We start from the raw sequence: 27,968 nt of genomic DNA on the forward strand, positions 1-27,968 counted from the left end.
CATTTATAAGTTTTGGTATATATTATGTACTTATAAGATTATAATTTATAACATAATATAAATATGATTATTTAATATATTGGAACCATTTTATTAAGTGGATTTCAATATTGTTCGTTAATGTTAACTTTATTAAAATACCAAGAGTGGATCCTTTAATCTCAACTACTTAAATTTAAATTTGAACAATTAAAATTTACCCATTAAAGATTCAATTAAAATTAAAAAGAAACAAAAACAAAAACAAAAAGACATTGTAGTGGACTTGTAATTACCTTAGCTTCCCTGTGGATACGATATTCGGACTCACCGAATTATACTACTTGTGGACAACCTGCTCTTGGGAGTGCAACAATCAAAGTCGCAACACCACCTTGTTTGCAGATCTATAAACATGATTAATTTGAAGGACTCGATCTGATTTAATGAATGTCAATATGTCACACAGCAAAGAACCATCTGAATTCAAAAACTCTGAGGGGTCTGAAATCATCCGAACAGCGGTGATGGAATCCGAAAAAATCCTCACATTTGAGATCTTCATCCTTAATGCCAACAAAATACCACTATGAATTGCTTTAATCTCCTCAGCTAGAACCGTACCTGGATTGCGAATACTACAAGCAGTGGCCGCAACAATATGTCCATAGTGGTCTTTTATCACTGCACATGTGCTATACCTTCCCAAATCATCTCGAAATCCAGCATCCACATCTAGTCGGTAATGAGCCATCGGTGCTTTAGTCCACCTCTTCGCATCCTCCTCAATATTTGTAAGAGATTGCTCCCCGAACACCATGCGAGCTCGCTTGAATTCATTGAGAAAAGAAGCCACCCACTCAATAGATATAATAGAATCAGTTGGTTTAGTGTTGTGCTTCATATTACATATATCTTTCCAAATAGCCCATGCACTCATAGCAAACAATTCAAATTCGACTAAAGGAAGATTCTCCTTCAGAAAAGAACTACATGATAAGAAGTCCATACCAGCACAATTTTTAAGGAGGCGCCAAAATTGAGAACCTTTCCACGCCACTCGGCCTTTTGTGCAGAATAGGAGGCAATGAGCAGTTGAGGCTTTAGAGCCGCCACATAAGGAGCACGACCCATTGGACTTAATGTGCCGCCTAGCAAGATTCAGATCGATGGAAAAAATTCATTGCACGCTCGCCAAAAGAAAATCCGTACCTTATGTGGAACATTAATATAGAGTAAAGATATAAATATTTATTATTATTAATAATAATTATAATAATAATAATTATTATAATCTCGTTATTTTAGTATTAAATAATTTTTTTCTATTTTTCAATTCCGTTTTTCCTTTAAGAGTTTAGTGTTTCTTTTAGAAACTTTGATGGGTATTATTAAAAAGTAAGATTAGTGGAATAATATTTATTTTTTCTTCCAAAAGTGATGAAATTATGCAACGATATGGATCTTTTCTAAAATCTCTTATATTATATGACAAAAACTTGTGTGAGACGGTCTCACGGATCGTATTTCGTGATACGGATATCTATTTGGGTCATTAATGAAAAATTATTACATTTTATGCTACAAGTATTACTTCTTATTGTGAATATGGATTAGGTTGATCCGTCTCACAGATCCGTGAGACCATCTCACAAGAGACCTACTCATATCATACTCTTTTTTCAAATCGTTTGAAATGAAAATGATCTTTGATTAATATATATAACAAAGTGTTTTTCTGTTGCAACAGGAGAAATTGATGAAGACAATGCCTTAAGTTCTCTAAAACAAGATGAGATGTTCATTGGTTACCTGATCGATGCTAGACATAATCTCCGTCGTTTCAATTCCTTTTATTTTTCCCGAACACAAATGGTACTATGTTTATGCTTCATCTTTAGCTTTCTGCAACTCCTATGGAGCCGGATTAACCGACATTAACATGTCATACAATTACGGGAAAGTGGGATTGTTCGTTATTGCTGCATTAGCCGGAAAAGAGCATGATGTCATAACTCAACTGGCGCACGGGTTGTGGATTGTGCAAATCCATTATCAATGTTTCCTGTATTCTAATGCAAGATTTCAAAACTGGTCATCTCACGCTGACGTCTCCTAGAGCCATGCTTTTAAGTCAAGCCATTAGAACGGCTTTAGGCTGTGTTGTTTCGCCTCTGAGTTTCCTTCTATTTTACAAGGCATTTGATATATGCAATCCAGATGGAGATTTCAAGGCTTCCTATGCTCTTATATACCGAAACTTCGCTATCATCGGTGTCAAGGCTTTTCGGCATTGCCTCAACATTGCTTGCATCTCGGTTATGGGATCTTTGCTTTTGCTATCCCGGTTAATTCAATTAAAGTTTTTACCACATAGAATAGGGAGATGGTGTTAGAGTAGATGTTCAATGAATCAACTGTAGTTTGAGCTTTTATTAACTCTAATGTAAAACGATCCTTATTTTAATAATATTTTATGGTTTTATGCAATTATCACATTATAATTTATATGTATATCATACAAGCTGCATAATTAAAGTTCTTGAATACACAGTAGGTGTCATGATGTATGCCTCTCAACGTAAGATTATGAACCTCATTAGGAAGTGTAGCGTATATTCTAAATATGTTCCTAATCAAATCAGTCACCTAAAATAAGGATAAAGATCGTTTGAGCTTGAGACTAACATATGTGATGTAAATGTCATGTTTAATTGGCAAGGGCATGAAGATGTTCATTCGTATAGATAGGTGATCATACGACGATGCAACGAACAACCTTCCCTCAGACAGTCCAAGTGGTTTTCATTTATCGAGTGAAATAATCTGCGGTTATGGTTGTACATCATTAGTTCTTTGACCCGAGATAAGGGTTATACGTACTAGCATACACTTTGATCCGTTTACCGACACCATTGAGGGTCATCAGGTGGAGAAATTGGGTGTAGTTTTGAAATACGTAAGAACAAATGCATTGTAGTCGGAGATTCACTGTTTGCCTACGGTGAAGATTTCTTATGTGATATGATGAGTTAATAATGCAAGGAATCTCTGGTTAGAGCAATAAATGTGCTTTAGTGAAATGTGTTTTCCTAATTGCACATTATATGTCACTAGTAGTACTCAAAGATAAATTACATTGTTATTGAATCCATATGCAACTCTTGATATACGAATAGATGCAGATTCGATCAGAATATATTTGTTGAAGGGATCGTACTGTATGCTAATCATAATTTAAGGTTCTTGCAGGCACTATCAGCGGTACCTAGGGGATCATGGGGCGATGCTACAAGACGTTTTTACCTTGATTTGATAAGTGCAATAAGAAATGAGTTAGCTTAATCTTTGTCCACATCATGGTTTTGAAATTTGGAGAGTTGTTTCTCAATTTTATGAAGGCTTAACACCTAAAGATAGGCAAATGGTTGAATTTATGTGTAATGGAACATTTGAAGATAAAGATCCGAACGAGGCAATTGAGTATCTCGATTCATTAGCTGAAAATGCTCAAAATTGGGACACTATAGGTACAATCGAACCATCAAACAAGATTCAATCTCCTACATCTGGTGGAGGTATGTACACTCTCAAAGATGAACATGATCTTCAAGCTAGATTTACCTCTTTGGCAAGAAAAGTTGAGGCACTTGAATTGAAAAAGAATGGTCAATTAAAATCTGTTCAAGAAATTGTGTGTCACATCTGTGATACAAGTGATCATTTTACAAAAGATTGTCCCACTTTGCCCTCTTTTAAAGAATGTCTCCATGAGCAAGCCAATGTTTTGAACAATTTCAAAAGGCCAAATTTTGAACCATTTTCTCAAAATTACAATCCAGGTTGGCGAAATCATCCAAATTTTAGTTGGAGGAATGATAATGCTGCACAATTTCCGCAACCACATTTTCAAAATCAACAAAATTTTCAAAATTATGCACCTTATGTTCCTCCGCCGAAAAGAAATTTGGAAGATACATTGAATTCTTTTATTGCAAAGCAAGAGTCTATCAATACTCAAACTGCTCAAACCATGACAGACTTGAAAGATACTCTTGCTAAATTTGCATCTGCACTTAATGTTCATGAAAAAAGGTAAATTTCCTTCACAACCTCTGCCTAATCCCAAGGATCATCATACACAAATTGGAACTTCTGGAACTCAACCGATGGATCAGGTAAAATCTGTTATTACCCTTCGAAGTGGTAAGGTTGTGGAAAAATCCATTCTTGAACCTTGTGAAGATGATGATAAATCAACTCCAAAGGGTAAGGAAGTGGAACCCATAACTTGCGAAGAGGAGGTTCAACAGACAGTGTCACCACCATTCCCTCATGCATTGAAAAATACAAAAAAATCAAATTTGAATTCTGATATATATGATATTTTTAAACAAGTAAAAGTTAATATTCCTTTATTAGATGCAATAAAACAGGTACCATCATATGCCAAATTTTTGAAAGACTTGTGCACTGTGAAAAGAAAATTGAATGTGAAAAAGAAAGCATTTTTAGCCGAACAAGTAAGTGCAATCATTCAAAATAATAATGCTTTGAAATACAAAGACCCTGGTTGTCCTACTATTTCGTGTATTATTGGAGAACGAAAGATTAAAAAAGCCTTGCTTGACCTTGGAGCTAGTGTGAATTTACTTCCATATTCAGTTTATCAAGAACTCAATCTAGGCGAGTTAAAACCTACTTCGGTAACACTTTTACTTGCTGATAGATCTGTTAAAGTGCCAAGAGGTATGGTAGAAGACGTGTTGGTCCAAGTTGATAACTTTGTATATCCTGTCGATTTCATAGTTTTAGATACACAACCTATTGAAGCTTGTAATGCAATTCCTGTAATTTTAGGTCGTCCATTTTTAGCAACTTCTAATGCTCTTATAAATTGCAGGAATGGAATAATGAAGTTGTCATTTGGTAACATGACCTTGGAGCTCAATGTTTTTAATCTTTGTAAGCAACCACATGACAAAGGAGATGAAAGTGAAGATGAAAATCTTATTGAAACTCTTGTGGAAGAAAACATTCAAGAAGGGAGTACTCGTGATCAATTAGATATTTGTTCAATTGAAACTGTTAAAGAAAATATTGAAATTGATCTTGACGATTTTTTCAGGTATCACTCGTTACCAGGATCAGAGAAAGAATTTGATGAAAAATATGAGAACAAAGACGAACCACCAGTATTGGAGTTAAAACCCTTGCCAGAAGAATTGAAGTATGCATTTCTTGGAGAAGATGAAACATATCCGGTGGTAATTTCTTCCAAACTCTCAAGTAATCAAGAAGGTAAATTAGTTGATATGCTTAAAAGACATAAAAATGCAATTGGTTGGACACTAAAAGATCTTAAGGGCATTAATCCACTAATTTGCACACACAAAATTCACTTAGAAGAAAATGCAAAAACATCTCAACAACCACAAAGGAGATTAAATCCACACATGAAAGATGTTGTGAAAACTGAAGTTCTCAAACTACTTGATGTTGGAATTATCTACCCTATTTCTGATAGTAAGTGGGTAAGCCCAACACAAGTAGTTCCAAAAAAATCTGGCATCACAGTGATAAAAAATGAAAAAGGTGAATTGTTAACAAGTCGAGTCCCATCTAGTTGGCGGATGTGTATTGATTATAGAAAATTAAATGACGCCACTAGAAAAGATCATTTTCCATTACCATTTTTGGATCAAATTTTAGAAAGAGTAGCAGGTCATCCCTACTACTGTTTTCTTGACGGATATTCAGGCTATTATCAAATTCCCATTGCACTCGAAGATCAAGAAAAAACTACATTCACATGTCCTTTTGGAACATTTGCATTCAGAAGGATGCCATTTGGTTTATGCAATGCCCCAGCAACATTTCAAAGATGTATGCTAAGCATTTTCTGCGACATGGTTGAAAATTGTTTGGAAATTTTTATGGATGATTTAACTGTTTTTGGGAATACATTTGATAATTGTCTTGAAAATTTGGAAAAAGTTTTAAAAAGATGCGAGGAAAAAGGTCTTATTTTAAATTGGGAAAAATGTCATTACATGATTACTTCTGGAATTGTTTTGGGACATGTCGTGTCATCTCATGGAATTGAAGTCGATAAAGCAAAAGTTGATGTCATTGCCAATTTACCCCCTCCAAAAACCATTAAAGAAATTCGCTCATTTTTGGGACATGCTGGATTTTATAGGAGGTTTATAAAGGACTTTAGTTTAATCTCTAAACCCATTTGTAACCTCTTAACAAAAGACAGTGCATTTGAGTGGACTCAAGAATGTCAAAATGCTTTTGATAAAATCATTCGACATTTAACATCAGCTCCTATCATGCAACCTCCTGATTGGTCTTTACCATTTGAAATCATGTGCGATGCGAGTGATTATGCAGTCGGTGCAGTATTGGGTCAAAGAAGAAACGGTAAGCCTTATGTGATATATTATGCAAGTAGAACTTTAAACAATGCTCAAATGAATTACTCCACAACTGAAAAAGAGCTACTTGCTGTAATATTTGCATTAGATAAATTTCGTTCTTATTTGATTGGATCAACAACTATCGTGTTTACTGATCATTCTGCTATTAGATATTTGTTGACCAAACAGGATGCAAAGCCACGACTGATACGATGGATTTTGTTGCTCCAAGAATTTGACATTGTAATCAAAGATAAAAAAGGAACCGAGAATGTCGTAGCCGATCATTTATCGAGACTAGTAACAGGATCATCTTTTGAAATGACACCAATTAACGATAATTTTCCTGATGAACATCTATTTTCAGTTACTACTACACCTTGGTTTGCTAACATAGTAAATTTTCTTGTGACAGGAAAAATGCCACCGCAATGGAGTTCCCAAGATAAAAGAAAATTTTTGAATGAGGTAAAAAACTTTTATTGGGATGATCCGTATCTGTTCAAGTATTGTCCGGATCAAATTTTTCGACGTTGCATACCCGACAATGAGGTAAGTAGTGTCATTAAATTTTGTCATTCAGAAGCATGCGGGGGACATTTTTCTTCAAAGAAAACAGCTGCAAAAATCTTGCAGTGTGGATTTTATTGGCCCACTTTGTTTAAAGACACCCACGAAATCTGCAAGATCTGTGAAAATTGTCAAAAATTGGGTGCGATTTCAAAAAGAAACATGATGCCTTTGAATCCTATCATTGAAATTGAAATATTTGATTGTTGGGGAATAGATTTTATGGGACCTTTTCCACCGTCGTTTGGATACTTGTATATTTTAGTTGCAGTTGATTATGTTTCCAAATGGATAGAGGCAATTCCATGTCGAACAAATGATCATAAAATCGTCATCAAATTTTTGAAAGAAAATATTTTTAGTAGATTCGGAATTCCTCGAGCTATGATAAGTGATGGGGGAACTCACTTTGTTAATAAACCATTTGCTTCATTAATGAAAAAATATGGTATTACTCACAAAGTAACAACTCCTTATCATCCTCAAACAAATGGACAAGTTGAATTAGCTAATAGGGAGATAAAGCAAATTTTGGAAAAAACTGTTAACTCAAATAGAAAAGACTGGTCTCTGCGACTTAATGATGCACTGTGGGCATATCGAACAGCTTTTAAAACATCATTGAATATGTCTCCCTATAGGTTGGTTTATGGAAAACATTGTCATTTGCCTGTGGAATTGGAACATAAAGCTTATTGGGCGATAAAAACTTTAAATTCAAGCATGGATGATGCCAACAAATTGCGTAAATTGCAACTTAATGAACTTGATGAACTCAGAAATGATGCGTATGAGAATTCAAGGATTTATAAAGCAAAAATCAAATCATTTCATGATAAAACAATTCTTAGAAAATCTTTTGAGATTGGTAAAAAAGTTTTGCTTTATAATTCTCGACTTCACATATTTCCAGGAAAATTACGATCAAGATGGACAGGCCCATATGTTATAAAGCATGTGTATCCTTATGGAGCTATGGATATTGAAAATCCTAAAAATGGTGATGTTTTTAAAGTGAATGGACAAAGGCTTAAACCATTTTTGGAAAATGAAATCTTTCAAGAAGAGTTTATTTCCCTTTCTGATCCTTGATTTTTTTTTTTTTTGTGTTGCATTTGATTATTGTTTGTTTTTATTTCAGGTTTTCTTAATCTTTTTATTTTCCCGGTTAAATGGCGGATAACGGTACTCCGTGACTCTCATAGTCGGTTAAATCAGTTTCCCACAATTGCTGATACAAAAATTTAAAAAAAAAAAAATCATTTCTTTTCTTTTCAAAATGGATGAAATTCTCTCAAAAATTTGTAAATATTTTCCCTCTGTTTCTGAAAATGTTCTAAGAAAAATTTATGCAGGAAGGTGTGAAAGATTGAGATTACTAATGCAAAAAGGAATTCCAGAAGATATTCGTCTTGTAATAGAAGCTAAGGTCCGATTAGGAGGAGAAGTTCCACAATCATTGCTTATTCGGTATTTGCCTGGATTAGGAAAAAGCACTTATGCGAAAAAACGAAGGGCCAAAAGTTTAGGGGTTTGTCATAAGTGTGCAAGATGGACTTGTGACAAACGATGCAGATCTTTGGGATGTGTTTCCAATAACAGAGAAGATAAAATTGATTTCATTAAGAATGGGCTGAGTAAGGAGTCTTTAGATAACATCTTATTGACTCTTGAGACGCATTCTAGTGGACATGTGCATATTGAACTTCTCCGTTTATGGAAACAATTTCAAGATGAGCGTCATAGTCTTGGGAATCTGACTAAAAAAGACCCTGTTTGCCAATTTATAAGAAAATTGGATGGGAAGCATATCCTCGACTCATAGAAGGCGTTGAAGCCGTTTCTGGACGTAAAACCAGAGGAAAATTGTGAGCCACAATCACACTACTGTTTATAAGCATGTGTGTCATTATTTTTTTTACTATTTATTCTGTTTACAGCTGTGACCCATAGTTTTGTCATGATAACATATTACCCCTATAAAATCTCTCATCTTTCTTTCTACTTTCGCAGAAAAAAAAAAAGGAAAGTAAAAACATGACTGGATCCTCTGCACAAACATTGAAAAATATTTGTGTATTTTGTGGGTCGAGTCCTGGAAAAAATGAAGTGTTTGTAGAAGCAGCGAATAATCTTGGAAAGATATTGGCTGAGAGAAAAATTCACTTGGTATATGGGGGAGGTAATATTGGGTTAATGGGATCTGTTTCAACATCTGCTCATCTTGGAGGTAGTCAGGTATTGGGTATTATTCCTATAGCTTTAGCTGAAGGAAATATTACAGGTGTTACGATTGGGGAGGAATTAAAAGTTTCTTCTATGTATGAAAGAATCACTCAAATGATTGAAAATTCTGATGCTTTTATCGCACTACCAGGTGGTTTTGGTACATTAGAAGAAATTTTTCACACTGTTTCTTGGGCACAACTTAATATCCATAATAAACCCGTGGGCTTGTTGAATATCAATAATTATTATGACAGTTTGTTGACATTTCTTGATAAAGCTGTGGAACAGAATTTCATTTCAGAAAATTCACGACGGATGCTCATCTGTGCTTCGACTGCGATCAATTAATTGATGATTTGGAAGCTTTTGTTCATAAGCCTGATCCGATGATAACAAAGATCAATTGGTCGCAATCAAGCAGTAAGAAAAGGAAGTTGGATCATTGATTCAAAAGTCGTGGATTGGTTTGCGTTTGTTTCAGTTTGTTATCTTCAATAAAGTTCCAGGTGATATCTCTTTCATTATGTACTCTTTATTAATAGCTATTTTGACATTAGGGACAATGTCATATTCTGATTGGGGGGAGAACACATATAAAAAAAAAAAAACAAATTTAAAAAAAAATTAAATATTATTTTAAAATAAAACCATGTTTATTGTTTGTACCTTAGTAATTTTTTGCAAAAATGTCATATATTACATATTTGAAAGATTTAAATTAGAACATGCATTAATCTATTTAAGAATGTTTAAATTTTATTTGAAAAAAGGTCATTTTTAATATTCTGATCAATATAAAAATATGATTTATGAAATCTTTTTGAGTGATTAACCATTGTGATAAAATTAGGTAGTAAAGTATATGGCCCAAGATATACCTTATAAGAGTGCCTAAAATTTTTGAACTCACACATATTTTGTGAGTGAGTGGAGAGGACTGAGAAAACAGCTTTCGAGCCTTTATTGATCATGAGAGAGACTATCTATTGTTTAGATCTTGAGTTCTTATTTTGAAAAAAAATATATATATTTCCTGAAAAAAAAAAAAGAAAAAAAAAAGAAAAATACAAAAAGAAAGATGTTGAAGATCTATGTAATTTTTAAGTTATATGCTGCGACCCATTTTTCTCTCATAAGAATAAAAAAATAAAAAAAAAAATAAAAAAAGAAAGAGAGAAATACATTGTACAAATTAAATAAATATGTGGTCAAAAAGCATAAACTTAGTCTGATTCCATGATGTAAAAAAAAAAATCAGGAAAAAAAAATATAATAAGAACAACTGGATTTTAAATCAATTGATTTTCTATCTTTTGATTAGTTTGGCTCGTTTGTCTGTCTGCATTCTGTAAACCATTTTTCTGAGCATTTATCTGTATTCCAACTCCATGAGAGAAATCGTTGCCATAAATTGAAACATTTATTAACCTGTGAGGATATGGAGTTGAGACTCTTACTAGGAATTTCTGAAGGCCGTGTACATTTAACTACCTAAAATAAGCTTTGAATTAATCATCTCAAATTATTTCATAAATTATAATTATGATGATCTTGATATAACTTTGACAGTTTTCAAATTTTATTTAAACACTTAGATAGTTCTGATTACATTTCTATTTAAATTAATCAATATGTTTTGTATTGCTATTAACGCTTAAATTGCTAGGGACTAGCAATAAGCTGGTTGGGAGGTGTGATAAACATAAAAATTGTACATTAATTAAATGTTTTATAATATAAATATATAGTTTTTGTTTTATTAAATTTTTAAATATTATATGTTTTATAATAAATTGTATAAAATATAAGTTGTTGTGTAATTATAAGTTTTTACTATTTTTACAGGTTCGATAAAACAAGAATAACCTTGGCGTTGCAAATGGGATTAAGATGATTCTTGGACCTGTAGAAAGTTGATGTTAATATCTACAATATTGGTGGCAAGCATGAGATAAAAATCCTCTCACAATTGGGATCAAATTAAGCAACAATTAAAGTTACCGAAGGAGTGGCAGTTTTACCATGCTCTAGTATTTTGACCATATCTCTCAAACTACTTGGTCAAATATTCTGAAAAAAATACCACAACTAGACAACTCAATTATCCACATGTTTCATTTTATGTGAAGAAGAAAATTCGGAGAAGATGCTTGTCAAAAGTGATGTGCAATATAATATTAATTTCTTGGAACACCAATGAAGACTTATGTGTAAAAAATAATATTTTATTTGTGGTTGTCTCCCCAAATTTGGCTATAAATAGGGGTGCATTGTAATGTATTGAGATATCCCTCATTCTATGAACAAATCTTTGAGTTCATAATATTTCTCTCTATATTTTTCTTTTATTTCTTCATTTAAATATAATTAGCATGTTAATTTCATATTCAAAGTTTTACACTTTGAATAATGAATAGCTAACTTCCTAAAGTTGAGATGATAAGTGAAGCTCTTGGCATGATAATAAGGTTATTATAAGGTAAGAATCTATGTTTTATATTATTTAATCATTATTTATTGTTTATGTTATATTTATTTCTTTAAGCATTTTTATACCCTACTTATAAGTGGGAGTTTTGATTTATTGTTGCTATATGTTACACTAAATTCTTGGAACCATTTAAATGTTAGTTTGGTATTACCAACCATTTAAAATGGATGCCTTGAGTTATTATATATAAATATATTATAATATTAAATTCTTGGAACCATTTAAATGTTAGTTTGGTTTTACCAACCATTTAACTTGGATTCCTTGATTTATTATATATGAATATATTATAGTATTAATTTATTGGTACCATTTAAATGTTTGTTTGGTTTTACCAACCATTTAAAGTGGGAACCTTGATTTAGTGTTTACAAATATATATAGCACAATAAATACTTGACCACATTTATAAGTTTTGGTATATATTATGTACTTATAAGATTATAATTTATAACATAATATAAATATGATTATTTAATATATTGGAACCATTTTATTAAGTGGATTTCAATATTGTTCGTTAATGTTAACTTTATTAAAATACCAAGAGTGGATCCTTTAATCTCAACTACTTAAATTTAAATTTGAACAATTAAAATTTACCCATTAAAGATTCAATTAAAATTAAAAAGAAACAAAAACAAAAACAAAAAGACATTGTAGTGGACTTGTAATTACCTTAGCTTCCCTGTGGATACGATATTCGGACTCACCGAATTATACTACTTGTGGACAACCTGCTCTTGGGAGTGCAACAATCAAAGTCGCAACACCACCTTGTTTGCAGATCTATAAACATGATTAATTTGAAGGACTCGATCTGATTTAATGAATGTCAATATGTCACACAGCAAAGAACCATCTGAATTCAAAAACTCTGAGGGGTCTGAAATCATCCGAACAGCGGTGATGGAATCCGAAAAAATCCTCACATTTGAGATCTTCATCCTTAATGCCAACAAAATACCACTATGAATTGCTTTAATCTCCTCAGCTAGAACCGTACCTGGATTGCGAATACTACAAGCAGTGGCCGCAACAATATGTCCATAGTGGTCTTTTATCACTGCACATGTGCTATACCTTCCCAAATCATCTCGAAATCCAGCATCCACATCTAGTCGGTAATGAGCCATCGGTGCTTTAGTCCACCTCTTCGCATCCTCCTCAATATTTGTAAGAGATTGCTCCCCGAACACCATGCGAGCTCGCTTGAATTCATTGAGAAAAGAAGCCACCCACTCAATAGATATAATAGAATCAGTTGGTTTAGTGTTGTGCTTCATATTACATATATCTTTCCAAATAGCCCATGCACTCATAGCAAACAATTCAAATTCGACTAAAGGAAGATTCTCCTTCAGAAAAGAACTACATGATAAGAAGTCCATACCAGCACAATTTTTAAGGAGGCGCCAAAATTGAGAACCTTTCCACGCCACTCGGCCTTTTGTGCAGAATAGGAGGCAATGAGCAGTTGAGGCTTTAGAGCCGCCACATAAGGAGCACGACCCATTGGACTTAATGTGCCGCCTAGCAAGATTCAGATCGATGGAAAAAATTCATTGCACGCTCGCCAAAAGAAAATCCGTACCTTATGTGGAACATTAATATAGAGTAAAGATATAAATATTTATTATTATTAATAATAATTATAATAATAATAATTATTATAATCTCGTTATTTTAGTATTAAATAATTTTTTTCTATTTTTCAATTCCGTTTTTCCTTTAAGAGTTTAGTGTTTCTTTTAGAAACTTTGATGGGTATTATTAAAAAGTAAGATTAGTGGAATAATATTTATTTTTTCTTCCAAAAGTGATGAAATTATGCAACGATATGGATCTTTTCTAAAATCTCTTATATTATATGACAAAAACTTGTGTGAGACGGTCTCACGGATCGTATTTCGTGATACGGATATCTATTTGGGTCATTAATGAAAAATTATTACATTTTATGCTACAAGTATTACTTCTTATTGTGAATATGGATTAGGTTGATCCGTCTCACAGATCCGTGAGACCATCTCACAAGAGACCTACTCATATCATACTCTTTTTTCAAATCGTTTGAAATGAAAATGATCTTTGATTAATATATATAACAAAGTGTTTTTCTGTTGCAACAGGAGAAATTGATGAAGACAATGCCTTAAGTTCTCTAAAACAAGATGAGATGTTCATTGGTTACCTGATCGATGCTAGACATAATCTCCGTCGTTTCAATTCCTTTTATTTTTCCCGAACACAAATGGTACTATGTTTATGCTTCATCTTTAGCTTTCTGCAACTCCTATGGAGCCGGATTAACCGACATTAACATGTCATACAATTACGGGAAAGTGGGATTGTTCGTTATTGCTGCATTAGCCGGAAAAGAGCATGATGTCATAACTCAACTGGCGCACGGGTTGTGGATTGTGCAAATCCATTATCAATGTTTCCTGTATTCTAATGCAAGATTTCAAAACTGGTCATCTCACGCTGACGTCTCCTAGAGCCATGCTTTTAAGTCAAGCCATTAGAACGGCTTTAGGCTGTGTTGTTTCGCCTCTGAGTTTCCTTCTATTTTACAAGGCATTTGATATATGCAATCCAGATGGAGATTTCAAGGCTTCCTATGCTCTTATATACCGAAACTTCGCTATCATCGGTGTCAAGGCTTTTCGGCATTGCCTCAACATTGCTTGCATCTCGGTTATGGGATCTTTGCTTTTGCTATCCCGGTTAATTCAATTAAAGTTTTTACCACATAGAATAGGGAGATGGTGTTAGAGTAGATGTTCAATGAATCAACTGTAGTTTGAGCTTTTATTAACTCTAATGTAAAACGATCCTTATTTTAATAATATTTTATGGTTTTATGCAATTATCACATTATAATTTATATGTATATCATACAAGCTGCATAATTAAAGTTCTTGAATACACAGTAGGTGTCATGATGTATGCCTCTCAACGTAAGATTATGAACCTCATTAGGAAGTGTAGCGTATATTCTAAATATGTTCCTAATCAAATCAGTCACCTAAAATAAGGATAAAGATCGTTTGAGCTTGAGACTAACATATGTGATGTAAATGTCATGTTTAATTGGCAAGGGCATGAAGATGTTCATTCGTATAGATAGGTGATCATACGACCATGCAACGAACAACCTTCCCTCAGACAGTCCAAGTGGTTTTCATTTATCGAGTGAAATAATCTGCGGTTATGGTTGTACATCATTAGTTCTTTGACCCGAGATAAGGGTTATACGTACTAGCATACACTTTGATCCGTTTACCGACACCATTGAGGGTCATCAGGTGGAGAAATTGGGTGTAGTTTTGAAATACGTAAGAACAAATGCATTGTAGTCGGAGATTCACTGTTTGCCTACGGTGAAGATTTCTTATGTGATATGATGAGTTAATAATGCAAGGAATCTCTGGTTAGAGCAATAAATGTGCTTTAGTGAAATGTGTTTTCCTAATTGCACATTATATGTCACTAGTAGTACTCAAAGATAAATTACATTGTTATTGAATCCATATGCAACTCTTGATATACGAATAGATGCAGATTCGATCAGAATATATTTGTTGAAGGGATCGTACTGTATGCTAATCATAATTTAAGGTTCTTGCAGGCACTATCAGCGGTACCTAGGGGATCATGGGGCGATGCTACAAGACGTTTTTACCTTGATTTGATAAGTGCAATAAGAAATGAGTTATGATATTCTTGATCAAGGAGCTGATGAAAAGAATGAGGCTAATTAGTATAAGACCGAATAAGAATAAATCTTATTCTGAGTCACATGAAGATGTGAACTCACGGCTAGCTGTGTCCCTAAACCATTGAGGGTCACACAAATATCGGATTTTTTGTTCTCGTTGAGAAAGTCAAAATTCAAGGAGTTGAATTTGACGACTACAGTTCGATAGAGATCAAACAAAATACTTATAAATGAGTTTATAAGTTGATAGAAGAATTGAAAGTTAGCTTAACAGCTGATTGATAACGGAGAGTGGAACTGCCTATTTTGCTGAAAGATTTCACTAAACCAATAGCTGCCCAACATGGTAAGTGAAAATTTTGATTTTCGAATTTTTTTTATTTTCGTTATATAAACAAGACTTGTATCGTTGATATATCGGCACTGTCAAATCGTCAATCGGGTTTATAACGAGTTCAGAATTATTTATTTAGTTTATTTGGAGTTTATTTATGAATTATCATTACAACAAATTTGTCATTCAACAACACACATACAACAACGGTTTTTCGCTAAAATCATTATCTTTTATTTTTTACAACGGTTTTTTTAAAACCGTTGTCGTATGGTATTTTTTAAAGTAAAAGACAACGATTTTTAGAAAACCGTTGTCTTTGAGCGTTTTTTATGGTCGACGACAAATATTATATAAATTGTTGTCTATTAGCGTGTTTTTTTTGGACAATCAACAACGATTTTCTAAAAATCGTTGTCTTTGATTGTTTTTTTAGGGTCAACGACAACGGTTTTATAAACTGTTGTCTATTAGCGTTTTTTTATACAATCAACAACAGTTTTCTAAGACCGTTGTCGACTAGCGTATTTTTTGGAAAAACAACAACGATTTTACTAAACTGTGGCTATATTTCGCGACGATTTTGTTAAAAACCGTCGCGATATTTAGCCATGGTTTATTCAACACCGTCGCTAATTTTAGCGACGATTTAGCTTAAAACAGTTGCATATTTTAAAAACTGTCGCTAAAAATTTTAATTGCGACGGTTAATCAAAAAGCGTCGCAACTTGTCTATAATTACCAGTGTTTTCACTCCATTTTCCTCCACACATCTTTCACAACACTTAAAATTTTTCTCTTACACTGATTTTAGTGTCGATTTCAGGTAAATTTTTTCGTTTCAATATATTGTAAATTTCTAAGTGTTAGTTAAGATCATGAATGTTGTTAGATTTATTAAATTATTAAAAGTAATTTTTTTATTTTACTGAAAAAATTAGCGACAGACATCTTGACAAACCATCGCTAAAATTACCGAAGGACTGTATGGAAAATACGTAGCTAAATTTAGCGATGGTTGGCATGAATTCCGTCCCTAATATTAGCGACGGTTTGTCATAACCCGTCGCAAATGTTAGCAGCGACAACAGTTTTAATATTAGCGATGGATAATGTAAAAAATCTGTCGCAAATGTTAGCAACGACAACAGTTTAAAACCGTTGTTGTTGAACACACTTTCAACAACATCCTCAGTTACAACAGTTTTTAAATGACCTACGACAATAGATAAATTTCGTTGTCGTTTTGCTTTTTTGTAGTAGTGAATAATATTAGTAGAGGTGACTACTCATACGTACAAATTATCATAAAATATTCTAGAAGAGTCTAGAATTAATTAATTAATAAGTTAATTAAATAAATTATTAAACTAATATGTCTATTGTCTATGTATGTATTAAATGTACATGTGTAAATATATTAATGTTAACATATACACTTTATAAGGAGACAAAAGGCTAACTTAATTCATTTTCATTATGAGTTGTTTTAGATAAACAACTTATCGAGCTTAATAATCGTTTCTATGACACAAATATTGACTTATTTTATTGTATGACATGTATTAATTATATAGACTTTTTATCTGCTTTCAATAAAGAAAATCTCATTAGTTTTGCTCGATTACATCTTAAGGATATATTAATATCCTTATTATTATTATGATCAGTACAAACAGTAAATTTTCAGCAATTGTTGAGATTATAGATCTTGGCATGAAAATGGTAGAAATGATAAGACATGTGATATATCTTTTGGGAGAGAGCATTTTCTGCAATGAAGATCATCAAAAATCGATTGTGCAATCGAATGGAAGATGATTTGCTTAATCCTTGTTTGATTTCACCAACCGAGAGAGATATTTTTAAAGGAATTGACAATGCAACTATTATGAAACGATTTTAGATCACGAATTTTAATGTGAAAAACCATAATGTCAGTGTAATTTTTTTTATCTACATTTATTGACTTTTTTGAAACTATATATCATTAACTTTTGCCCATACACTTATATTCCTAGCTTCGTCCCTATCTTTTAATTTGATATCATCCTTTTGTTATGGATATTTATAAGGCGTACATAAGAAACTCAAACCTAAAATATATTTTACCAATGTGATTTATTATATTATATAAAATTAATATGCATATGTGCAGCCGTTAAGTTCAAATTTACCCGTTACTTGGAGTGAATGATAGAGATTTAGAAGGTAAAGATTTGTGTGAGACGGTTTCACGGATCATATTTGTGAGACGGATTTCTTATTTGGGTCATTCATGAAAAATCATTATTTTTTATGAGAGTATTAACTTTTATTGCGAATATGAATAGGGTTGACTCGTCTCACAAATTACGATATGTGAGACGGTCTCACATTAAACTCACTCGATTTAGAAAGGCCCAAACACATTCAATAAGTATCCCAATATTGTTTCAAAGACATCCAATAAATATAGCAAAAATTATATCATTCACTTGTCTACAATAAATCAATAATCTAGTATGATTGAGTAAATTTATATTTTCCATAGTTTGCAAAGGCAAGAAGGTTTGTCATCTCATCTCGTTTGTGCTTATTATATTTTGGTTTGCAAAGAATCTCCCTCTTATCAAAGTCTACACGTTGGGTTATGAAAAAGCTGACACAAAAGGCAATTCAACCTTTTTCCACTTTTCAACCACTCCATTCACCTTTTCATAAACCCCCATTTGTGAATTTCATTTAAAAATCTTGAAACTTGCAATCTATTATATATACTCATTAATGTATGATTTTTCCCCATTTTTTCCAATACAAGTGTAAATACGGATTATTCTGAGTACATTTGAAGTATTTCTTTTTAGGCAAAAACTTGTATGAGACGGTTTCACGGGTCGTATTTGTGAGACGAATCTTTTATTTGGGTCACCCATGAAAAAGTATTATTTTTTATGCTAAAAGTATTACTTTTTATTGTGAATATGGGTAGGGTTGACCCGTCTCACAGATTATGATCCGTGAGACGGTCTCACATGAGACTCACTCTTCTTTTTATGATGTAGTCGAATATTAGGTTTTTAATCATCAGCATCTATCTCAATTTTTATAAAAATATGAGAAATTCATACTATCTAATGATATTGGAATAAAAGAGAAACACTCTCGATGTAGCATATACTACGTCATTTAATAAAGTGATTAGGTCGTGACTCTTCTTTTTCTGTGCCTAATTCATTGAACATTCGAATTAGTTCACTAAATGAGTCATGAGGATATACGTACATACTTCGAACCCATGGCCTACGTCTTCCCTGTTTGGAAACATATTGTATAGTCATATACTATCAAACAGACTGTTCCCAACACGGTTTCTCTCGTGGAAAAAGGGACATTTTTTTTTTAAAAAAAAGAACTATCTAGTGCGGAAACCCTTTTTTAGAAACAGCCAAGCAACCATAAAAATTTTATTTTAAGACATGGTCTAAATTAATTTGGTTTCATGTGTAGTGAAACCAGCGCTACATCGATGTCTGACGAGATTGAAATTAGACAATATAGAATAACAACTACTGGCCTTTTTTAAAATTTCTGATTATGATGATTTTGTATGTGTTGGAAAAACACATTCTTGATTACCTATATAGCACGCACCTGCTTTGTTTAATTAACCATAGTCACACAAATATTGGAAATAAAAGAAATGTAGGTCATGTTGTTTGCCTCGCTTTTATGACTTTGTTTGTCCTTTTTAATAAACCCTCTCCCAATTCCCATCCCTTATTTATCATCATCTCCTTTTCCCCACTTGTCTCACACATCCCACATGATATCTTCTTCAATAATTCTTTTATTTTTCCCACCATTACTTCACCTCTAGCTCAAACAAAACCCTAATCTTGTTTCTATAGAAATAAAATATGGGAAGCTCATCTCTTGAGGGGAATGTTGTCTGGCTCGAGGCCGTTAAAAAAGATCGATTCTTTAGTTGATATTCGTCGAAAAATCGGATCTTGATCATCTAATTACCACACGCCGATAACGTGATTAGTGACCTCGGACCAGGCTTCATTCCCCCCAAATCTCTTGCTCTCTCTTTTCTTCAGGAGTTATTTTTGCAAACTGGATCTGTTGAAAGATCAGTTGTTCTAATTGATGAGATGGGTTGATTCTTATTCAGCGGATAGATAAATTAACTTTTTTCTGTTTTATTTTTATTTTTATTCATTCGGGTCATGAATTAAGGGGGGGTTGGCTGCATGTAAGAGCTTGAAGATTGGTGTAATGATTAACTTATTTGACTTTGTGCTTTTTTCTGTCAGTTCCCCAAATCTTGTATAGAAACTCTGAAACTGAAAGTGAAGTACCAAAATTTTGATTTGTTCATCATTACCTCGTATTAGATCTATCATTACACTCACGATAGATTCAAGAATCTGCTCAGTTGGTTTCTTTCCATTCTCTTTTCGCCGCTGCTTTACTTCCCTTTAGCCAACCCGATCTGGTATATCCATAAGCTTCTCTTTTTTTCTTTTCTTTTTTTTTTTTATCAACATTTATCAGGATTCATTTGCCAATTATAGCAGTCTATTTTCTTCTCCAAAATTTACCTTCACTTAGGAATTTATTACATTTTTCCATTTTTTTTATATTTAAATTTCATTAAGATACATAGAACATGAAGTCAACGATGTTTACAGAGTTACAATTATTATATTTTTAGAGCTATTTTGTTGTAGTAAAATAAAGATTCGATATTTGTTGACTCACACTGATCTTCAATCGATTCTTGCTTAATAATCTGCGGGAGCGAGAAGCATTCTTGGGAGGGCATCTTCTCTTTTCGGATGGCAGGTAAATATAAAATAATCAATTTTATTTCTTGTATTGTTCACAAGTTTGGATTAGAAAATAAAAGATAAACAAATTTTATGTGTGCGACAATCTAATTTTTCAAAATATTGAACTTGTTTGCGATATATATTAATTAAGGTTGTTTAAATTCGATTGTAAAAGTTAAGATTGTTTAAAGATAATTTTTGTTATCTGTCTATGTTCATTAATTATTGCGTGGTAAGGTTTTGAATTTTGACTGATTGACAAGCTGATCCAATACGTACGTGAAATACCTCTGTTGTAGCTTCAAATCAAATAGCTGGTCAGCTAATCTGCCAACGTTACGCTAGCTGTTATTTTTGTTTCAGTGAAACCTAAATTTAGATTGTTTTAAAAGTAAAGTATGTTTTTTGTTAAACGATGTCACGAATCTTTATCTCGAGACGGATCAACCCTATCAATATTCAAAATAAAATATACGTATCACAAAATACGACTCGTGAGACCGTTTCACACAAGTTTTTGCCTTAAAAGTTAGTGAGATCGATGTTAACTCGACTTAATTTATAAAAAAAAATATTATATATTACGTCAAAAGTATTATTTTACATGATAGATATAGATTGAATTGATCTGACTCATAGATATAGACCAGTAAAACATCTCAGAGACCTACTCTCTTCGTTTTGCTCTCCAAATTTTATTTTTTTAGATTTTTCAGATGATGGGTTTTTCACCCCCAGCCCAAAAATCAAGTTTACATGAAAATTAGTAATGTTTATGTTTAAAAAAAAGTGCTGCTGCAGGAGTAGTTGATTAGAAATATATATAGCTAGGTTAATATATACTATTGAAAGCAAACATATTTTTAGATTTGGGTTCAATCTATACATGCTATACCACGAGTGTTACACCCGTTATGTTTTAATATAAGATGATTAGTTATCTGAATTCGAAATAAAAATATGCGAGTCTCACTAGATGATCTAACCGGGAGTAACATTCCAGATGTTATATAAACTTATTAGACATGTCCATAATCTACGGGTTCAAAAAATCAGAATCCTATTAGATAAAATAGCATTTGTTCACAAATCCATTGCATTCGTTTTGCTAGAGTAGAAGAAGCGCTCACTATGAATATGATCATCCATTCTTTGGGAATTGAGGGAAAGAGTAGGTCTTTTGTGAGACAGTCTCACGAATCTTTATCTGTGAGATGGGTCAGTCCTACCAATATTTACAATAAAAAGTAATTTTTTTCATGTATTATCTAAATAAGATATCCGTCTCACAAAATACGACCCGTGAGACCGTCTCACACAAATTTTTGCTTTTAGGAAAACGATATGAAATGCTTCACTTGGTGCATCTCGGAAAAAAGTAAAGTTATGTATGAAATTTTGAAAGACGATCTAAAAATTGGATTTATTTTGTTTCAATTAAGTTAAATAAAATTTGCCCAATTCGTTAGTTTTGTGGGTTTTCAGACTCTACACAACCCCATCCAGCCAAGATGATCATAGTTCAATGTTTTTGCATTTATATTTGGTCTTTCCCAACACTCTTTTTATCCAAACTTTGGTACAAGATTTTAAATCCGTCCAATGTTTTTCTTGTTTTTTATTAGACAAAATGTCTTATTTTCCCCTCTCTTTAATCCAAAAGAAAAAAACGAGTAGAAAACTATTCACATCGATGTTTTCAAATCGACAAAAACTGCTATGAGTAGGTTTTATAGGTCAATTGTGTGACTGATATTCTGTTTGGGTACCCCGTGAAAAATATCACTTTTTATGAAAAGAAAATATTACTTTTTATTGCAAATATAAACAAGATTGACCCGTCTCACAATAAACCTAATGTTTCAAATTTATAGATTTTAATTTTTTTTATTTTAATTTGAATATATTTTTCGAGTCCAAATAAGATATTTAAAATCTTTAATCATGTGTATTCATTTAAAATTTATTATCCTTGTGTACTTTAAATAATGGTTGAAGTTCTGGTGATAGTGATACCAAACAATTAAAATTCGGCCCAAAACAAAAGCCCACAATATCACATCATGGATAAACCCACCAAACATAATGGGATCAAGAAAATTGGGTGAGGGTCCAATTTATGCTGAAGGTCCATGATTGGAAAGTAACAAGATACCATACGTATACCAGCAAACTTATTATATTCAAAAAAGGAAAAGAAAAAGAAAAAAAAGAGCAGCAAACTTATTGACCATCCATCATCAACAAGTTTGAATTAATGTGAACTATTGTAATTTGGTACTATAAATGGAGGGATGTACTATAGTTTTATATTTGTCGATTGTTTGTCTCATTTTTTAGTCGACTCGTTCATAATATGCTTTAGATGTTTTCGTTCCTAATTCGATTTTATGCGCTTATGTTTGAAGAAGGTGAAAAGAATCATGATATGTATATGAGACATGAGATTCATATTGCGCGTGCGCGCGCACACACACACACACACACAGATATATATATCTCATGTCTCTGTGTGTGTGTGTGCGCGCGCGTGTGAGCGTGTCATGGTATATGCTTCTTTAGTTCTTTACATATTGAGCATGACAAGAGACAGTATTGGAAGAATGTATTTGAAATGATCATATATTGGAGTGAATTTAAAATTTACTTCAATAACTCAAAAAGTAACTAACTGATATTTGAAATCTATTGTCAAATGGATTTTGTCAAATAAACAAATCAATTTGTTATTATAGTTTTGGAATCCCTAACCTCAAATCTATCCATCCAAATATAATATACTTCATTGAATTTTCCACTTATAATTTCCATCTTCTCTTTGTTGAGAATCAGTTTTTAGTTAAAGTGTGAGAATTCATCTTTGGCCAAAAACAATTCGAGTAGGTTCTTTAGATTGACTACTTAAATTCTTTAAATATATAATTTTGGAATGAGGAATTTAATCCGGGGATGAATTAATGATGAATTTGAAATGATATTCATCTTTAGTGTATTTAAAATATATTACGATTAACATTGCATCTACATGTATTAGCAAGAGATGTATTTGAAATCCACTTAAAATAAATTCATTCAAATGAATTTAAAATTCATAACTTCAAATCATTTTATGAAATCCACTTAACAAATAAATGCATTCAAATGAATTTAAAATTCATAACATGAAATCATTTTATTCCAGCGTAACATAAATAAATCTAAAACCAATAGCGTGTGAATAGAAAATTAATATTTGAAAACGACAATTAAAATGGTTAGAATTGTATTCTTAATTTAAAATCTTGGGACCGCTGGAAGTCTAATGGAGCTTAGAGAGACATTTTATTTTTATTGTATTTCCAGCAATATTATTTAATTGGAGTTTTAAATTCTGGTATACACATTATTTCGTAATATCTTTTGTCTCATTTCCCAGTGAATAAATTAACAACAGTTTTATGTTTGCTGAATAGTTTTATACAACAATAAATATATAAACCTAAAATATTAATTCGAATAATAATGTTTTGTTTTGATAAATTTCGTTTCCTACATATATTTGAATATAACAACGACAATAATAATAACAACAATAAGCAATTTAGAGAATATTTGCAAACTCTAAACAGAGAAGTAGTATACCACAAGTTTCAAAAAAGCTTGATCGAACATATTTGAAGTTTATATGGAGATGTATAGTGAAATTATTTTACTTTTAAACTATTTGTATTTTAATTATGCATAATAATTACTTTTGTTTTAATTATTTTTAAAATAGAAAATTATTTAATTGAATAAAAAATTAATATTTCAACATCGTCTCTGCAACTTCATCTCACCGCTATAAGAACATGAGATACAATTAACAACTCTGACATTGATATCTTTTCAACTTCATCTCATTCTTGATCTAAGACATTATTCCGCCCATCGATTGATATCTTTTCAACTTCATCTCATTCTTGATCTAAGACATTATTCCAACCCGATGGGCGATGTCTTGAAAAAAGAAATTCCAAATAACTAATAGCTAGGGAGTAAACAAAGTTAGGGATGTCAATGAGACGGGTATGGAGCGAGTTTGGCTAAACCCAAAACCCTCTCCATAAAAAAACTTTGACCCACTACCCGTCAAACCACGGTTAAATATTCTTCGGACACACCCCACCTCGAATATGAAACGGGGCCGGGTAGAACCGTGAAACCTAAATCTTTTTAAAATATAAAAGTAATCTTTCTTCTCACATGAGTGAATTATGAAACAGACAACCATCTAAATACAACATTGTAGAAAATTAATTCATGTCTTCGACCATATTTAATAATAACAAACAAAGTATTTTCACGACATAAAGAATTACATAAAAAAAAGAGTTACTAGCTCTCAAAAAAATCTTGACATCCCCAAAAATAAGTCATAACATAATTTAAACAAATCAATATAAAATCAGCGAGTATACAATATATTAGACATATTCTTCGGGATCATTTTCCTCTTCATCAAGAATGGTGAGACAAGTTGGTAACTACTTGAAGAATTAACTACAAAATTAAATAGAGAAAGTACATTGAAAAAATAAAATGTAATTTCAAATTGTAAAAAAATTTAATTTAAAGAGAAAAAGTACAGTAAAAAAATTAAATGAGAAGTACCATAACAAAATAAAACTGTGATTTATTTATATTTCACCTTACCCCACAACCATCTTCGCGAGTACATCAATGCCTCCAAAGTCCTTAGATTAAGTCTACTAAGATGATGGCCAACTATTCTTTCACTATTGCTAAAAGCAGATTCAAATGCAACAGTTGACATAAGAATAGCTAAGATCGTTATGATTGAGTTAAACTACTAAAAATGTGAAAATTAATAAAACTAAAACCATATGATATTTATATCCACACATATGGAACGGGTATCATAGGACCCATGACTCGTCTCATATCCAGACGTGTCTGAAAAATTGGACACGAGACCCACCCATGACCCATTTAATATGCCCAAACTCATCCTATACACGTAGTTCCATTGCGGATCTGAGTAAAACTCGGACCAATGACATCCCTAAACAAAGTCCACATAGTATGTATAATATATAAACTAAAGCTTTGAGATTAATTTAGATAAATTGCATAATTACACAGTAAAATGAAATTGATAAAATAAAAGGTAGGGGCCTATGTTTTTGAGCAAGCTAGCTGTCCAAGTAGAGGAATACATGAAACTTCTTTAGCATGTTATCGATTTATTCTCTAATCTTCTTCAATATTCATCTGCAGACAAGCATTAATCGATTCCAGTCATTGCGTCGTCTCTAGATTTGATTGAAAGACACGTGAGGAGCTGAAAGTCTATTTTCTTGTATTTGCTTTGTTCGGGCTTCTAATTTTTTATTGTAGTTTTTTACTTTCTTCGGGACTTTATGTGATATCTATAATCTACGTTTTTTGACTGAAATTTTGGTGGATGTAATGCTTATCCGGCTTTCAAATGCTCATATTGCTTATAAAATCTTGTTGACTGTCCCGGTCACAGTAGCAAGTGCAGAGCGAAGTTTCTCAAACATAAAGCTCATCAAAACTTTTCTCCGATCAACCATGTCACGAGAAAGATTGAATGAATTGGCTATGTTATCGATTGAGAAAGAAATTACTGAACAATTTGATTATACAGACTTGATTAGTATTTTTAGCTCCAAAATTGTTAGACGAGTTATTTTTTAGTGATTATTTTGGACATGTTTGATATTTTTATTCTTTAGTTTTTTTTTTATTGTCTTTGACGTATTGATTTAATTTGAAAAATTGCTATGGAACTAAAAAAATATGAACACACATTATGATTTGGAGGTCTCTTTTTAAAAGTTAAACTCAAACCCAAATATTATTAAGATCGACTCTGACTGCATCTTGGGGACGAAATAAAAGTACTCGTTGGACGTTTATTATAACATATGCATCATCTCATGAACGACAAGTGCACATCCTCGACAATACATATGAGGTGTCATCATGTTATTGTGTCTGTTTTTCCTAATTTGAGTCAACGGGATGGACAACATTTTTCTTTTTTTAAAAAAACATATTAATTAATGTTGAATTTCACATTCCATTCTTTATCAATGTGGCTTCATCGGGACTGCTAACTTAATTTTTTATTTGTTCGGTCCCCCTTATTTATATTTTTATTACATATAAATAAAAAAAGACAAATATATCTGTGTCGAAATGGCTTATTTATTAGAGCGAGTCCCACAAGAGAAAAACAAAATAACTAAATAGAAAAATATTGACGCGACTTCCTAATTCGTCCCAATTAGTTATTTTATTTTATTTCTAATTTTTGAGAGTTGTATATCCCAATTAGTTATAGTTATATAATGAAAGTTCCCGTATCTTCAAAATAGAATGATATTGTTCGTTTTGGATTTAAGTATTGATCGATTTGTTTTTAGATTTTACTCAAAATATCTCATATCAATTCAGATATTTTTCCATCTTATTAAATCATATTTTCCTCGTATATTTCCAACTCGAGACTTTGATTGAATTAATTATTTTATAATTTAGAATTAAGATAAGATTTGACGATGTGTTTTCCTAACTCGGTTCAAGGTTAATGATAATTGCTGATGCATGTAGCACAAAAACTTCTGTGACATGGTCTCCTAGATTTTTATCCGTGTGACGGTCTCTTATTTGAATCGTACTTTTTATGTCAAAAGTATTAATTATTATTGTAAATATGAAAATATTTGAACTGTCTAACATATAAAAATCCATTAAACCGTGTCATAAATATAGATATTCGAACTCTGAACTCTTCAATATTAAGCATGTTCATTTATTAAGAAGTTGTTGGTCTACCCGTGAGCACATGTTTTAATTTATTACACAACTTACTTTTATTCTCCCATATTGATTGTTCTATTTTAATTTAAAGAGGGATTTCAATTTATATATATGTATATATAATATTATATATAGTATAATTATAAAAGTGTGGACTATGAAAAAAAATTCAATTAAGAATGATTTGTCATTAATTTGTAAATAATTCAAAAAAGAACCATAAAAAATTGGTGATAATGTTTTTGTAAAATAAATTACGATGACAAGGGCAAAATATGAGAATATAATTCGTGAGACTGTTTCAAAAGAAACCTACTCTAAATTAATATATGACTAACATAGTAATTTATAATTTTAATCTTACGTGAAATTTGAAAAAAAAAAAAAAAAGCCGTAAGTGATCGTTCGAATTAGTGCATGCATAAGTTTTAACTCTAAATTTATTACGGTAAATTTACAAAAAATACCTCTGTCCATGTTTCAGTTAAAATTCAGTACCTGGCCATTATTTTTTAGAAATCAATACCTGACATATCTATATATTTAGTTTTAACTACCCAAAAAG

At 31.9% G+C, this 27,968-nt stretch overlaps 1 protein-coding gene across 1 annotated transcript; it reads right to left on the reverse strand.

The window, feature by feature from the left end:
- Positions 1-12,452: 12,452 nt before the first annotated feature.
- On the reverse strand, positions 12,453-13,210 carry LOC140807929 (uncharacterized). The gene is made up of 2 exons (XM_073164885.1): positions 13,124-13,210; positions 12,453-13,052 (listed from the first exon to the last, which is right to left on the reverse strand). Exons 1-2 carry the CDS (start codon positions 13,208-13,210, stop codon positions 12,453-12,455), a joined length of 687 nt encoding a protein of 228 aa, XP_073020986.1.
- Positions 13,211-27,968: the final 14,758 nt, after the last annotated feature.

The sequence above is a fragment of the Primulina eburnea genome, chromosome 12, assembly GCF_022965805.1.
Source record: "Primulina eburnea isolate SZY01 chromosome 12, ASM2296580v1, whole genome shotgun sequence".
NCBI classification, from domain to species: Eukaryota; Viridiplantae; Streptophyta; class Magnoliopsida; order Lamiales; family Gesneriaceae; genus Primulina; species Primulina eburnea.

Excerpts from the sequence above, each read along its gene's own strand:
- LOC140807929 (XM_073164885.1), bottom strand. The coding sequence starts at position 13,210 with ATGGGTCGTGCTCCTTATGTGGCGGCTCTAAAGCCTCAACTGCTCATT. Across the intron at positions 13,053-13,123 it reads AGGCCGAGTGGCGTGGAAAG|GAGAATCTTCCTTTAGTCGA; the intron begins GTTCTCAATTTT and ends TCTTTTCTGAAG.